General features: G+C 45.2%; 1 protein-coding gene across 3 annotated transcripts in view; it reads left to right on the forward strand.

The window, feature by feature from the left end:
• Nucleotides 1-5,689, forward strand: part of FNDC4 (fibronectin type III domain containing 4) — a 53,685-nt gene extending 47,996 nt beyond the window's left edge. For 2 of the 3 annotated variants that reach the window (XM_073673686.1, XM_073673687.1), the window contains exon 7: nucleotides 227-5,689. In XM_073673686.1, the coding sequence (XP_073529787.1) occupies nucleotides 227-262 (36 nt within the window). In that variant the 3' untranslated portion in view covers nucleotides 263-5,689. The remainder of the gene's footprint in view (nucleotides 1-226) is intronic. The other variant, XM_073673688.1, reaches the window with a different exon arrangement.
• The last annotated feature ends 11,684 nt before the right edge of the window (nucleotides 5,690-17,373 follow it).

Genomic DNA, 17,373 nt, shown 5'->3' on the forward strand with positions numbered 1-17,373 from the left:
CTCCAGACTTTTTGCTTGCTTGATTGCTTATCTACTGGAGAGGTAAAAGTATTGGGGGGTAGAAATGTGACTTGCCGGTTGCTTCTCTTCCCTGACATCATCAGTCGGGGGAGAGTCGGGGGGCCACCATAAACTGCCGTCTGATCCTGCTGATATCGTCAGGATGCTAGTCTTATAGTGTGTCACCATTTTATATTCTATTAACTTTGTTTTGTCATCTTTTCAGAAGAAGGCCCCGTCCGTCAATATTATTGAGGTATAGTGCTGCCCAGTACAGGCCCAGTTCTTCACCTGACGTCCTGGGCCTGCCGCTGACTGAAGACTCCTTATAGCAATACATATGGAACTCTGCCGCCAGCGGAGCTTTCCCAAGGGCTCATCTCATCTCCTCTGCTCATGCAGGTGATATCTCGCCAGCTGTGGGACCTGAACACCTTGAGATGTCCACCTGGTGTAGAAGATGCTGAGTGCAGACCTGTGTGGGTCATACTCCATATACACTGTGTAAGAATAGCATGTCCAGCCGCAGCCTGGGTGGACCGCCACCACTGAGAAGAGACCTCCCAAAGACGACGCGCTCAGATCACATCCATGGTTATGGATCCAGTTACAATGGCTCTTAACCCACCTGTCATGACCCGGCGCTGCGCCCCACACCTCTCAGTAGCTCTTCCCATCCATAATAATATTAGTAATGATAATAATTTGGTGACCATGATGTAATAGCTCCATCCCAAAACCGGGTCTGGTCAGATTAGGTTAAGAATCACTATCATTACCTCCTGGTGCCAGTCTGATAGGGATATTACTGCTAGCATAGTACAATGGGGGTCTCATCTGGTCCAGGTTATTGTATTATCCAGCAGGAACCAAAATGATGAGGGTTATACCATTACTCTGAGTAACAGCTCAATGCAGGTGGAGTCATTCTCTCCTGGTCATTTTATATTGGGGGTTGTGCCATTACTACACTTTATCCTCTGCCTGACTGATGTATGATGGGAGTCATCCTCCACTGGAAAAAGTATGATAGGAGTCATCACTGTCCGAGGTTATAGTATGGGGGGAGTCATCACTGTCCGAGGTTATAGTATGGGGGGAGTCATCACTATCCGAGGTTATGGTATGGGGGGAGTCATCACTATCCGAGGTTATAGTATGGGGGGAGTCATCACTGTCCGAGGTTATAGTATTCGGGGAGTCATCACTGTCCGAGGTTATAGTATGGAGGGAGTCATCACTGTCCGAGATTATAGTATGGGGGGAGTCATCACTATCCGAGGTTATGGTATGGTGGGAATCCTCACTATCCAAGGTTATGATATGGGGGGAGTCATCACTGTCCAAGGTTATAGTATGATAGGAGTCATCACTGTCCGAGGTTATAGTATGGGGGGAGTCATCACTGTCCGAGGTTATAGTATGGGGGGAGTCATCACTAACCGAGGTTATGGTATGGGGGAAGTCATCACTATCCGAGGTTATAGTATGGGGGGAGTCATCACTGTCCGAGGTTATAGTATGGGGGGAGTCATCACTGTTCGAGATTATAGTATGGGGGGAGTCATCACTATCCGAGGTTATGGGATGGTGGGAATCATCACTATCCAAGGTTATGGTATGGGGGGGAGTCATCACTGTCCAAGGTTATAGTATGATAGGAGTCATCACTGTCCGAGGTTATAGTATGGGGGGAGTCATCACTGTCCGAGGTTATAGTATCGGGAAGTCATCACTGTCCGAGGTTATAATATCGGGGGAATCATCACAGTCCGAGGTTATAGTATGTTGGGAGTCATCACTGTCCGAGGTTATAGTATGGTGGGAGTCATCACTGTCTGAGGTTATAATATCGGGGGAATCATCACTGTCCGAGGTTATAGTATGGTGGGAGTCATCACTGTCCGAGGTTATATAGTATGGTGGGAGTCATCACTGTCCGAGGTTATAGTATGGTGGGAGTCATCACTGTCCGAGGTTATATAGTATGGTGGGAGTCATCACTGTCCGAGGTTATTGTATGGTGGGAGTCATCACTGTCCGAGATTATAGTATGATGGGAGTCATTACTGTCCGAGGTCATAGTATGGGAGGAATCATCACTGTCCGAGGTTGTATAGTATGGTGGGAGTCATCACTGTCCGAGGTCATAGTATGGGAGGAATCATCACTGTCTGAGGTTATAGTATGGTGGGAGTCATCACTGTCCGAGGTTATAGTATGGGGGGAGTCATCACTGTCCGAGGTTATTGTATGGTGGGAGTCATCACTGTCTGAGGTCATAGTATGGTGGGAGTCATCACTGTCCGAGATTATAGTATGATGGGAGTCATTACTGTCCGAGGTTATAGTTTGGGGGGGAGTCATCACTGTCCGAGGTTATAGTATGGTGGGAGTCATCACTGTCTGAGGTTATAGTATGGTGGGAGTCATCACTGTCCGAGATTATAGTATGATGGGAGTCATTACTGTCCGAGGTTATAGTTTGGTGGGAGTCATCACTGTCCGAGGTTATAGTATGGTGGGAGTCATCACTGTCCGAGATTATAGTATGATGGGACTCATTACTGTCCGAGGTCATAGTATGGGAGGAATCATCACTGTCCGAGGTTATAGTATGGTGGGAGTCATCACTGTCCGAGGTTGTATAGTATGGTGGGAGTCATCACTGTCCGAGGTCATAGTATGGGAGGAATCATCACTGTCCGAGGTTATAGTATGGTGGGAGTCATCACTGTCCGAGGTTATAGTATGGTGGGAGTCATCACTGTCCGAGGTTATATAGTATGGTGGGAGTCATCACTGTCCGAGGTTATTGTATGGTGGGAGTCATCACTGTCCGAGATTATAGTATGATGGGAGTCATTACTGTCCGAGGTCATAGTATGGGAGGAATCATCACTGGCCGAGGTTGTATAGTATGGGAGGAATCATCACTGTCCGAGGTTGTATAGTATGGTGGGAATCATCACTGTCTGAGGTTATAGTATGGTGGGAGTCATCACTGTCCGAGGTTATAGTATGGGGGGAGTCATCACTGTCCGAGGTTATTGTATGGTGGGAGTCATCACTGTCTGAGGTCATAGTATGGTGGGAGTCATCACTGTCCGAGATTATAGTATGATGGGAGTCATTACTGTCCGAGGTTATAGTTTGGGGGGGAGTCATCACTGTCCGAGGTTATTGTATGGTGGGAGTCATCACTGTCTGAGGTTATAGTATGGTGGGAGTCATCACTGTCTGAGGTTATAGTATGGTGGGAGTCATCACTGTCCGAGATTATAGTATGATGGGAGTCATTACTGTCCGAGGTTATAGTTTGGTGGGAGTCATCACTGTCCGAGGTTATAGTATGGTGGGAGTCATCACTGTCCGAGATTATAGTATGATGGGACTCATTACTGTCCGAGGTCATAGTATGGGAGGAATCATCACTGTCCGAGGTTATAGTATGGTGGGAGTCATCACTGTCCGAGGTTGTATAGTATGGTGGGAGTCATCACTGTCCGAGGTCATAGTATGGGAGGAATCATCACTGTCCGAGGTTATAGTATGGTGGGAGTCATCACTGTCCGAGGTTATAGTATGGTGGGAGTCATCACTGTCCGAGGTTATATAGTATGGTGGGAGTCATCACTGTCCGAGGTTATTGTATGGTGGGAGTCATCACTGTCCGAGATTATAGTATGATGGGAGTCATTACTGTCCGAGGTCATAGTATGGGAGGAATCATCACTGTCCGAGGTTGTATAGTATGGGAGGAATCATCACTGTCCGAGGTTGTATAGTATGGTGGGAATCATCACTGTCTGAGGTTATAGTATGGTGGGAGTCATCACTGTCCGAGGTTATAGTATGGGGGGAGTCATCACTGTCCGAGGTTATTGTATGGTGGGAGTCATCACTGTCTGAGGTCATAGTATGGTGGGAGTCATCACTGTCCGAGATTATAGTATGATGGGAGTCATTACTGTCCGAGGTTATAGTTTGGGGGGGGGAGTCATCACTGTCGGAGGTTATACTATCGAGGGAGTCACCCTCACCTGGTATGAGTATGATGGGAGTCATCACTGTCCGAGGTTATAGTATCGGGGGAGTCATCATTGTCCGAGGGTATATTATCGGGGGAGTGATCCTCCCCTGGTAGGAGTATGATGGGAGTCATCAATATCAGAGGTTATAGTATCGGGGGAGTCAACCTTCCCGTGTATGTGATAGAAGTCACATCGCTGTCCTATGTGAGGGTGGAGTCATTGGAGATGTACCGCTGGAGGATGGGTGTTGTATTCCTCTGGTGGTAGTATCGGGGAGGGGTTTTGCTGATCTGCGCTGTTTGTGTGATCACCGCGTGTCTGGATATCTCACTGCCACTTCTCGGTTTCTGTACCTCATGATGTCCGGCCACGTTGAGGTGACTTCAGTGACCATTCCTCTGGATCCCCAGGATGGTTTTGAGGCCTGCTGCTTTACCGCTGAATCTTAGATGAGTGCCTTTTATTTTCTGTTCTCACCCAGCAGATTGTCCTTGTCTTCTGGAGCTTTACCCTCACTGAGGAGTTGAATGTTTCTGGCAATGGAGAATTCCCCAGTATGGGGCCTTATGGATCTAGAACATTTCCCGCTCATTGTATGGATGTAGAGTTCTCCTGGCACCGGAGTTCTGAATCTGGAGCGCCCCCTGTGTTCTCAATCTATGACCTTTCTGGATTCTTGGTGCCGGTGTTGTGAGCTGGGACCATTTGTGTGTGTGAATCTATCATGTTTCTTGGTGCCCTATGTTTTCAAGTCCCAGTGGTGAGTTTCCATGAGTCTAGAAGACTTGGTGATTCCTCAGATCTGCGAGTCTATAGTGTTCCCCGGGAACAGAATTGAATTTTCTCGGCCAGTCCTGACAGTCACCAGAGAAGGCAGCAGATCTCGTACCGGCGGCCTCCAACCTGCAGCACATAGGTCACTATATACAATGATGCCTACGTGACCCTGTGAAGGGCGTTACTCTGCAGCGAGAAGTGTCCACAAGGATGCTCATCTTCTATATCTTCTATTTTCAGGACCAAAATCTATTTTTCTAAAATTTTTAGTTATTGCCTTAAAGAAAACCTAATCAGACGGCCCCATAATCGGGGGATACGTGTCTGTCTCTCACTACACAGAAACAAAGACTCTCCAGTCACATGTGGTTGGACAGTCCTATCTCGCGGCTAACGATGCCTGCTCCATATAGCATATGCTTGGTGGAAATGCACCGGGTAATTGTGGAAAATGTTGTTGAGCTTCATCCGGTGATGTAACCATAGCCCATCCATAAGTACGGTGGGACTGGAGACGACCTGCCTAGTGAGCGGCGATGACACGGCCATATAACCTGACCATCCCATCTACTGTCCTGGTGGACAAGACTTGCTACAGACACTGCAGAAGTAGAATTTAGATGGTACAATGGGGTCACACACACGTTTTCGTCATCAGTACATTCACGTCTTTACCCTCGTAAGAACATCTGGTGCGTGGTCTTCTACCAGGTGCTGGCTTCTAAGCCGAGGTCATTCTGCAGGTCAGAACTGTGTAATATGAGCAGATTGTGTGCACTGTGTACGGGCCTGAGTCTACCTGTGCTTCCTGGACCTGGTGCCGTCCAGCCGATTACACCGCGCCAGGTGCTCAGTAATAAAGTCTATGTTCTCCACCATGCAGGCAGTCTCTTCCTTCTACCTGTAATGTGTTCTATGTCTGTAGATATCCAGTCTGAGACGTGCATGTTCTGGCCTGTCTGATTGCATCGTTCTGTCCTTGTACATATCGGTAGCATGTCTCTGCTGTGTCTTGTATATGATCTGTATAATACTGTATAGCTGTGCGTTACTCTGTATATAGAGGTCGCGGCGCCTCCACATTTACTCCTGTATTCTTGCACCATAACAATCGCAAGTCTTCCAGTTACTGAACCAACAGAACATTTGTACATGACTGACACATGCTTCGGGCATGATCTGTTCCGTGTTTGTGAGATTCGTATCTGTTCTAATAGATTTCATTCCCCGTGCATTTGTTTCTATTGTTCTTTTATTGTTTAGATCTAGAGTCATGATTTACTGCTCAAAGGCTGCATGTCAATCAATCAATTCCTGATCATGTTCTTTTATGTTCTCTTCATTCTGCTACATCATCTGTATCAGTAGTGACCACTCATGGACCTGACATTGATGACCTTCTCCTACATCATCTGTATCAGTAGTGACCGCTCATGTCCCCGACATTGATGACCTACTCCTACATCATCTGTATCAGTAGTGACCGCTCATGGCCCCGACATTGATGACCTACTCCTACATCATCTGTCACAGTAGTGACCACTCATGGCCCCGACATTGATGACCTACTCCTACATCATCTGTCACAGTAGTGACCACTCATGGCCCCGACATTGATGACCTACTCCTACATCATCTGTATCAGTAGTGACCACTCATGGCCCAACATTGATGACCTACTCCTACATCATCTGTATCAGTAGTGACCACTCATGGCCCCGACATTGATGACCTACTCCTACATCATCTGTGACAGTAGTGACCACTCATGGCCCCGACATTGATGACCTACTCCTACATCATCTGTGACAGTAGTGACCACTCATGGCCCCGACATTGATGACTTACTCCTACATCACCTGTATCAGTAGTGACCACTCATGGACCCGACATTGATGACCTACTCCTACATCATCTGTATCAGTAGTGACCACTCATGGCCCCGACATTGATGACCTACTTCTACATCATCTGTATCAGTAGTGACCACTCATGTCCCCGACATTGATGACCTACTTCTACATCATCTGTATCAGTAGTGACCACTCATGGCCCCGACATTGATGACCTACTCCTACATCATCTGTATCAGTAGTGACCACTCATGGCCCCGACATTGATGACCTACTCCTACATCATCTGTATCAGTAGTGACCACTCATGGCCCCGACATTCATGACCTACTCCTACATCATCTGTGACAGTAGTGACCACTCATGGACCCGACATTGATGACCTACTCCTACATCATTTGTGACAGTAGTGACCGCTCATGGCCCCGACATTGATGACTTACTCCTACATCATCTGTATCAGTAGTGACCGCTCATGGCCCCGACATTGATGACTTACTCCTACATCATCTGTATCAGTAGTCACCGCTCATGGCCCCGACATTGATGACCTACTCCTACATCATCTGTATCAGTAGTGACCGCTCATGGCCCCGACATTGATGACCTACTCCTACATCATCTGTGTCAGTAGTGACCGCTCATGTCCCCGACATTGATGACCTACTCCTACATCATCTGTGACAGTAGTGACCGCTCATGTCCCCGACATTGATGACCTACTCCTACATCATCTGTGACAGCAGTGACCACTCATGGACCTGACATTGATGACCTACTCCTACATCATCTGTATCAGTAGTGACCACTCATGGACCCAACATTGATGACCTACTCCTACATCATTTGTGACAGTAGTGACCACTCATGGACCCGACATTGATGACCTACTCCTACATCATCTGTATCAGTAGTGACCACTCATGTCCCCGACATGTAGGAGTAGGTCATCAATGTCGGGGCCATGAGCGGTCACTACTGATACAGATGATGTAGGAGTAGGTCATCAATCATCTGTATCAGTAGTGACCGCTCATGGCCCCGACATTGATGACTTACTCCTACATCATCTGTATCAGTAGTGACCGCTCATGTCCCCGACATTGATGACCTACTCCTACATCATCTGTATCAGTAGTGACCACTCATGGACCCGACATTGATGACCTACTCCTACATCATCTGTATCAGTAGTGACCACTCATGTCCCCGACATTGATGACCTACTCCTACATCATCTGTGACAGTAGTGACCACTCATGGACCCGACATTGATGACCTACTCCTACATCATCTGTATCAGTAGTGACCACTCATGGCCCCGACATTGATGACCTACTCCTACATCATCTGTGACAGTAGTGACCACTCATGGACCCGACATTGATGACCTACTCCTACATCATCTGTATCAGTAGTGACCGCTCATGGCCCCGACATGTAGGAGTAGGTCATCAATGTCGGGGCCATGAGCGGTCACTACTGATACAGATGATGTAGGAGTAGGTCATCAATCATCTGTATCAGTAGTGACCGCTCATGGCCCCGACATTGATGACCTACTCCTATATCATGGGTATTAGTAGTCACCTTTTATATCACCAGACATTTATGATGTTCCATTACATCATCTGTATTGCAAATGTGCATTGCTGGCCTTGACATTGATGACCTACACCTACATCATCAGTATCAGTAGTCACCAGTCAGGGCCCCGACATTGATGACCTACTCCAACATCATCTGTATTGGTAATCAGCACTGCTGGCCTTGACATCGATGACCTACTCGTGCATCATCTGTATCGGTAGTCACCTCTCATGACCCTTGACATTAATGACCTATGTATCAGTAGTAACTACTTATATCGCCATAGACCAATGACTTCCCACTACATCATCTGTATCAGTAGTCACCACTCATGATCCTTGACATTAATGACCTACAACTACATCATCTGTATTGGTAGTAACCACTCATATCTCCAGAGACCAATGACTTCTCAATACATCATCTGTATCCGTAGTTGGCACTTATGACCTCGACATTGATGACTTCCTACTACAGCATCTGTGTAGATAGTCACCACTCATGGCCCAGACACTGATAACCTACTGCTACATGATCTTTATTAGTAGTGAGCACTCTTTTCCCTGACATGGTTGTTCTTACCCTTACTTTACCCCCTCATATGTGTACCTTCCATCTTCACCACATTCATTAATCTCCTTCCATCTCATCATTGACAACTCCACGCCTTCCTCCAGAGTCTTATGTGGCCTCATTGTCTCATTAATGACTCTACACCTTTGTAATCGGCATCTTCTCTTTGCCCCACTATTAACAATTTACACCCTCCTCACTTCCATGTTATCTGTGTCCTCATCACATTGACCCACCGTTATGACTCTACGCTCTTCTCACCGCTATGTTATCCACATGTTCTCTTTGCCTCAATAATAGTGACTCCACATCCTCCTTACCTCCATGTTATCATCAAACCTAGAACTCAATGTCCTCCCTATCTCCATCTTCTCATCGTTCCATTATTAATGACTCCTCATCCTCCTTACCTCATGGTCTTCTCAGCACCCCATCATTGACTCTGTAGCCTCGTTACCTCCATGTTATCTAGGTCCATGTTTAGCTTTTCATCTATAGACCCATCTTCCATTCTGCAGTGTATTAGCAGGTTCATATCATGCTGCCCTGATTTCCATCATTGACATTTGCTTTTATTTGTCCATACCATTTTCTCATGAATGACATTCTCTGTCTCCGTATCATTCAGCAGTTCTTCCCATTTACCTTCCCCTGGGTTGATAGGATGTAGGAGAGGAGGCCTTGCTATCAGCTTCAGCCACCCCCTCTTCCCATTTACCTTCCCCTGGGTTGATAGTAAGGCCTCCTCTCCTACATCCTCTCAGCTTCAGCCACCCCCTCTTCCCATTTATCGTCCCCTGGGTTGATAGTAAGGCCTCCTCTCCTACATCCTCTCAGCTTCAGCCACCCCCTCTTCCCATTTACCTTCCCCTGGGTTGATAGTAAGGCCTCCTCTCCTACATCCTCTCAGCTTCAGCCACCCCCTCTTCCCATTTACCTTCCCCTGGGTTGATAGTAAGGCCTCCTCTCCTACATCCTCTCAGCTTCAGCCACCCCCTCTTCCCATTTACCTTCCCCTGGGTTGATAGTAAGGCCTCTTCTCCTACATCCTCTCAGCTTCAGCCACCCCCTCTTCCCATTTACCTTCCCCTGGGTTGATAGTAAGGCCTCCTCTCCTACATCCTCTCAGCTTCAGCCACCCCCTCTTCCCATTTACCTTCCCCTGGGTTGATAGTAAGGCCTCCTCTCCTACATCCTCTCAGCTTCAGCCACCCCCTCTTCCCATTTACCGTCCCCTGGGTTGATAGTAAGGCCTCCTCTCCTACATCCTCTCAGCTTCAGCCACCCCCAGTTCTTCGCACCATCTATCCACATCCTCCATCTATCGGGATGCCTTGTCACGTTCCATTCCCCTATAGTCGCTCTTTAGTTCAGCTTCTTGAGCAGTTCTGTGTTTTCTCCATCTTTGTTATGCTCTAACATACAACTATTATATTGGACTGTTGTCTTACAAATCTAATAACATTTTACATATGTTCTTTCTAACTTTGTTGTCTCGTCTTATTTCTTCATGTTGTGTATTTGTTAGTATTATTATAATCTTATATCTGATGCCAGCATCTTCCTATATGTTGTATGGTTCTGAGATGTGTCCACACCGTGCAACCAGTCTGGAGATGAATTCAATACGCGTCATCTCATTTCTCCTCAGCTGGTTCTGCTTGCACCAATTCTGATTATATATCCCAAAAAATCAGTAATAATCTCCTTTATAATGCTACCAAGCTTTACAATGACGGAGAAGAGGTTAGGTTTAGGCGGTGAAAGGAGAATTGTTTCTTTCCATTTGTTACCAGTGAGAATAAGAACCAAACATCAATACACAAAATCCATTTCTGACATTTCCACAGATCTCAGTGATGATATAGTAATATTGTTAGGAACTGACCTGGGTTGGAGTAGTAGTATTGCAACCAGTAGGGGCAGCACCGGAATGTAGCGTAGTCAGAAAAAGCCAGAGGTCGGTACACAGGAACAGCAGTATAGTCTTGAAGGATTTAGCAGGTTGCGTGGTCAGAAAAAGCCAGAGGTCGGTACACAGGAACAGCAGTATAGTCTTGAAGGATTTAGCAGGTTGCGTAGTCAGGAAAAGCCAGAGGTTGGCACACAGGAACAGCAGTATAGTCTTGAAGGATTTAGCAGGTTGTGTAGTCAGGAAAAGCCAGAGGTCGGTACACAGGAACAGAAGTATAATGTTGGATGAGGCAGCAGGTGAAGGGAGCCAATCAGGAACAATACAGGTACTAGAACCTGGGTTAGCCAGGAACTGTCCAGCGAGCTGAAAAGCTGAGAGGGAAGAGCTACTGCCTTGTGCACAAGAGCTGCTGGGTTCGAATCCAGGCAGTAGTCCCCTGCTTCCAGGATGGTCACTGGACATCTCAGGGCCTGGCTTCTCTGGATGTCTCTGATGAAAGGCTTTGTAAGCCTGGATGCATGAACATAGCACTCCGGCTCCCATGAATTATCTTCTGGTCCGTAACTCTTCCATTGCACCAAATATTGCAATCTTCCTCTAAATATTCTAGAGTCCAGAATTTTATCCACAATCTACTCTTCTTTACCATGGACTATTTCTGGTGGAGGAGGTGGATGAACTCTTCCTGGTAACGGGTTCTCACTGAATGGTTTGAGTCAGGATACATGGAGCACAGGGTGAATTTTCAGGCTGTTAGGAAGTTTTAAATGGAAAGCAACTTCGTTAATTTGTGCAGAAATTTGAAAAGGTCCTATGAATTTCTGACCCAATTTCGACGACAATGCATTTTTTTTTTTAAGATTTTTTGTAGATAGCCAAACCTTGTCACCGACCTAAAGGCAGGAGGGGCTTTGCAATGTTTATCTGCTGGGTTTCTTTATAATCTTCGGCCTTCTGTAACAGCTCAATTAGTTATTTTTGAGCTTCCTGCAGCTTTGTAAGTCTGTCAGTAACAGCAGGAACCAAAGCATTAAATGGAAGATTAGGATTAAATACTGGATACAAGCCATAATTAGCAAAAACTGGAGTTTGGGATGTAGAACTATGTTTGGAGTTATTGTAGACAAATTCGTCTGTTGGTAAGTAGTCCACCCCGTCATCCTGCAGGTAAGAAATAAAACAGCGCAGGTATTGTTCGAGAGTTTGGCTAGTTCTTTCAGTCTGGCCATTGGATTGTGGATGGAAGGCAGTAGACAAATAGACAGTAACTCCTAAAACTGTACAGAAGGTTTTCCTATATCTTGATGTAAACTGAACACGTCTATCAGAAATGACATTGTAAGGAATTCCATGCAGCCGGAATATCTCTCTGACCATTAATTCTTAGGTTTGATAAGTAGCAGGAATCCCTTTAGATGGAATAAAATGGGCCATCTTTGTGAGCAGATCCACCACAACAAGGATAACAGTCATTTTTTTAAATGGAGGTAGGTGCACGATAAAATCCTTTGAGATTGATCCCCAAGGTCTGGATGGAACTGGAAGAGGTTTAAGAAGTCCTAAAGGAGAAGATTGGGGCGACTTGTTCTGTGCACATGTTAAACAGGAGGAAACGTATTTTCTCACATCCCTCCTACAATTAGGCCATGAAAAAGAACGAAGCAGTTGTTCTTGAGTTTTCATGACTCCAGAGTGTCCTTCAAGTTTAGAATCATGGCCCAGTTTGAGGACTTCAAGTCGAGCACATTCAAGGACATATATTTGGTGGTCCTGCATCCAAAATCCCTTCTTAAAAGAAAGATCAACATCTTTAGAAGGATGGTTAAGAAAAAAGTCAGCTTGGTATCCATCTTTAACCTTCGTTAAAAATTATTTAGTCTCCAGTAAGTTAGTCTCCCAAGAAATTTTTTGGATGAAGAATGGTACAGTCAGTGTTAGACCTCTCCTAAGGCTCAGTAGATATCCTGGACAGAGCGTCAGCCTTGCCGTTTCTTGAACCAGGCTCATAAGAAATTATAAAATTTAAACCTGGAGAAAAATAAGTCTTGCAGACAACCAGACTCCTACCGCAGAGTCTGAGGCATCTACTTCGACAGCAAATGGAAGTTCAGGATTTGGATGGACTAGCAATGGTGCAGAAGTAAAAAGAGTCATTAGTTTGTCAAAAGCTACTTGTGCCTGTAGAGACCATAAAAACACTTTGGCTTTCTTTGTGAGTGAAGTAATTGGCAAAATGATTTTTGAAAAGTTTGTAATAAATCTTCTATAGAAGTTGGCAAATCCTTTAAAGCACTGGACACCTTTTAAATTTCTTGGGGTAGGCCAGTCAACTACCGCTCTTATTTTACTGGGATCCATGCTCAAACCCTTTGGGGAGATGATATATCTCAGAAATTGAGTTCTGGTTTGTTCAAATTCACACTTTTCAAGTTTGAAATAGAGATGATTCTCCTATAAACGTTCCAGGACTACCTGGACATTCCTGCAATGCTCCTCCAAGGTATCTGGAAATCTAAGAATATCATCAAGATAAACAACAACAAATCGATCTAAGAAACCTCAAAAACCATCATTCATGAGTGCGGAAAGGTGTCAGGGGCGTCAATAAGGCCGAAACCAGTTACTCAAAATGTCCATATCTAGTTGTAAAGGCGGTTTTCCACTCATCTCCCGGGTGAATTCGTATGAGATTAATAGCCCCTCTAAGATCAAGTTTGGTGTAAATCTTAGCAGAACGCAGTCTCTCCAGCAACTCAGGAATTAAGGGGAGTGGGTAGCGATTCTTAATGGTAATCTTACTTATTTCCCTGTAATCAATTCATGGTGGCAGGGTTGAGTCCTTCTTTTCTACAAAAAACAAGGGTGCTCCAGCTGGCGAGGAAGAAGGTTGAATGAAGCCTTTCTCTAAATTCTCATCTATGTACTCTTTTAATACTTTCAATTCTGGCTCAGAAAGATTGTAAATTTGCCCAAATAGAATGGATGCTCCAGGAAGCGAATTGGATGGGACAATCGTAAGAACGATGAGGAGACATGATCGGCTTTCTTCTTACTGCAGACCTCACTGAACTGCTGGTACTGAGCTGGTCGTTTATCATAATTCTGATGGGAAATCTTGACTACTTGAATTTGTTTGAGAACAGATAAATTAGCATGGCAATTGTTCTTAGTGCTCAGAGGGAAAGGTAATGGTCCTCGAGGTCCAGTTGATAGAAATGTTATGGGTTGAAAACCAGGGATTTCCGAGAATAACTGGAAATTCTGGAGAGGATATTAGGTGAAAACTAACAACTTCATGATGATTTGGTTCAATACTGTTCAATAGTCACGTGAGTAACAGATCCAGAAGATAAAGGTGATCTGTCTGCAGTTTCCATATCGAATGGCCTGGATTTAGTCCTACCTGCAATGTTATTATCAAGTGTGAATTGTAAGTCAATGACCATCCTCTCCTGCTCCAGAATCTAACATGGCAGAACATTGTATTTTTTGGCTCCCGATTATGACCTGAGTGAGTAAAGGAGTAGTTAGGGTTATTTCCAAATACAGTTTTTCTTTTCTTCGTTCAGTGAGTCTCTGATCTATTTGGATGCACATCTGAATAAAGTCAACAGAGGTCTCAATCCTTGCAAATTCCTCCTTTATTAGCTCTGATAATCCTCGAAATTGACTCAGCTACAGAGCGCCGCATTTGACGCAGATTATGCAACTTGCTTTCAGCTGTAGCACAGCGATTTGGGTCGTCAAACACTTGATCCATAGCTGTGATGAAGGAAACTAAGTCATTTTGGGATTTTACAATTCTTTTCCACATAAGGTGAGGCCCAGACGAGAGCCTGATCCGTCAGGAGAATAAAGATGAACAGAACCTTTTTCCTGTCATTGGTGAATGGAGAAGGTTGCATCTGGAAATAGATAAAACATTGATTAAGTAATCCACGGTAATGATGACGACCTCCACTGAACTTTGCAGGCAGCGGCATGTGTGCGTTTGATTCCGGACGTGAGTTGCGCAAATCCAGAAGTTGTCTCTGAAACTCAATTTCTTTTTGCTGATCCAACACCTGTGTTTGCAAGTTAGAACATTTTTCATGGTATGTGGCACCAAAATTCTGAAGTTCAGCAACTCGTTGTCTCAGGGCGGCTGCAACAGACTCCATTTTGTGTGCGAGATTATTCTGTTAGGAACTGACCTTGGTTGGAGTAGTGGTATTGCAACCACGGGGGGCAGCACTGGCCGGCAGCATAGTCAGGAAAAGCCAGAGGTCGGTACACAGGAACAGCAGTATAGTCCTGAAGGATTTAGCAGGTTGCGTAGTCAGGAAAAGCCAGAGGTCGGTACACGGGAACAGCAGTATAGTCTTGAAGGATTTAGCAGGTTGCGTAGTCAGGAAAAGCCAGAGGTCGGTACACGGGAACAGCAGTATAGTCTTGAAGGATTTAGCAGGTTGCGTAGTCAGGAAAAGCCAGATGTGTCCAAGGAGCACTGGGAACCTCCAAAGGACAAAGCAACCCCGCAGCAGGAGTATGTGAGGACTTAGATCTAGCACATATAGTACATTGACGCACCCACTTAATGACTTCCTTCTGCCATCCAGGCCACCAAAAACTGCGACCCACCAGTCTCTTGGTCTCAGAGATTCCGGGATGACCTGCCAACCGAGATTCGTGACACTCAACAAACAAATCTCTCCTAAAGGTCCCAGGCACAAACAACCTCCCATGAGGAGTGTTAGATGGGGCATTCTCCTGTGCTTTAAGAATCTCATCTTCCAAAACGGAGTCCAAAGCAGCTATCACAACACCTTCTTGTAAAATGTTCTCCTCTTTCTCAGCACCGACTATGGGAGAAAAACTGCGAGACAAGGCATCCGCCTTAACATTCTTAGTACCAGGGATGTAAGTAACGGAGAAATTAAACCGCGAGAAAAACAGTGCCCACCTAGCCTGACGGGCATTCAAGCGCTTGGCAGCATCAAGATATATCAGATTTTTATGATCCGTAAGAACCTGAACGGGAAATTCCGCACCTTCCAAGAAGTGGCGCCAGTGTTCAAATGCGAGTTTAATAGCCAATAATTCCCGATTACCAATATCGTAATTCAGTTCAGTCTCCGAAAATTTTTTTGAAAAAAAGGCACAGGGATGTAATCCATCCCCGTTATCCTGAGACAATACTGCGCCAACCCCCACAGAGGAAGCATCAACCTCAACCAAAAACGGCCTAGTAACATCAGGCTGCATAAGGATGGGAGCAGAGGTGAACCTCTCCTTGAGATACACAAAAGCTTCAATGGCCTCAGAAGACCACTGAACCGCATCAGCACCTTTCCTGGTGAGATCGGTCAGAGGTTTGACAATACTAGAAAAATTTTTTATGAATTTTCTGTAATAATTGGCGAAACCTAAAAACCTCTGTATCGATTTCAAACCAATAGGCCTAGGCCATTCCTGTACAGCTTGAACTTTAACCGGATCCATCTCAAAACCTTCGCTGGAGATAATGTAGCCCAAAAAACTAATTCTCTGTACAGCGAACTCACATTTCTCCAGCTTAGCAAAAAGCGAATTGTCCATTAATAACTGTAATACCTCACGCACGCTCCGCCAATGAGACTCCAGATCCGGCGAATAAATCAAAATGTCATCCAAATACACAACCACATTTTTGCCGATCAAAGGTCTAAGGATGTCATTAATAAGATTCTGAAAAAATGCTGGAGCATTGGTAAGACCAAAAGGCATAACCAGATTCTCAAAATGACCCACAGGAGTGTTAAAAGCAGTCTTCCATTCGTCACCCTCCTTCATGCGCAACAGATTGTATGCCCCCTTAAGGTCAATTTTAGAGAACCACTTGGCCCCCATTAACTGGTTAAACAGATCAGGAATCAATGGCAGTGGGTAAGGATTGCGTACAGTAATTTTGTTAATCTCACGTAAATCCAGACAAGGACGTAAACCGCCGTCCTTTTTTTTTACAAAAAAAAATCCAACCGCCACAGGAGACTTAGAGGGCCTAATGTGACCGGCGGCCAAACTTGTCTGTATGTATTCCTCCAAAGCCTTCCTCTCAGGAATAGTAAGGTTAAATAAACGACTTTTAGGAAGAGTCGCTCCAGGGACAAATTCAATAGAACAATCATAGTCTCTATGGGGAGGCAAAACCTGCGATTCCTTCTCAGAAAAAACTCTCCAAAAATCCTGAATAGGAACAGGTAATTCTCCCCTATCCAAAGCTGCAATACGCCCGTTACAACACTTGTCATAACATTTATGGCTCCAGGATTTAATTTCACTGGTAGACCAATCCAGTACAGGATTGTGAAATTTTAACCAGGGCAAACCCAATATTACTGGAGAAGGCAAGTTATTCAAAACTACCAAATCCAATTTCTCATGGTGAACACCATTAATAGTGAGAGGAAATTCACAGACCTTGAGAGTAATATTCTTCAAAGGGGAGCCATCCACCGAAACCACAGCAATGGGGGATGATAAAGGTTCGGGTTTTAAATTGAGTCTTTCCAAGAATCCCCCATCAATTACATTCAGTGTAGACCCACAATCAACAAACACCCGAAATTCCATTAATTTTTCCTGAGCAATCGTGGAAGCAGCTAAAAATACA

This window comes from Phyllobates terribilis, unplaced genomic scaffold, assembly GCF_046119375.1.
Source record: "Phyllobates terribilis strain yellow unplaced genomic scaffold, ASM4611937v1 Scaffold_3__8_contigs__length_932513732, whole genome shotgun sequence".
Taxonomy (NCBI): domain Eukaryota; kingdom Metazoa; phylum Chordata; class Amphibia; order Anura; family Dendrobatidae; genus Phyllobates; species Phyllobates terribilis.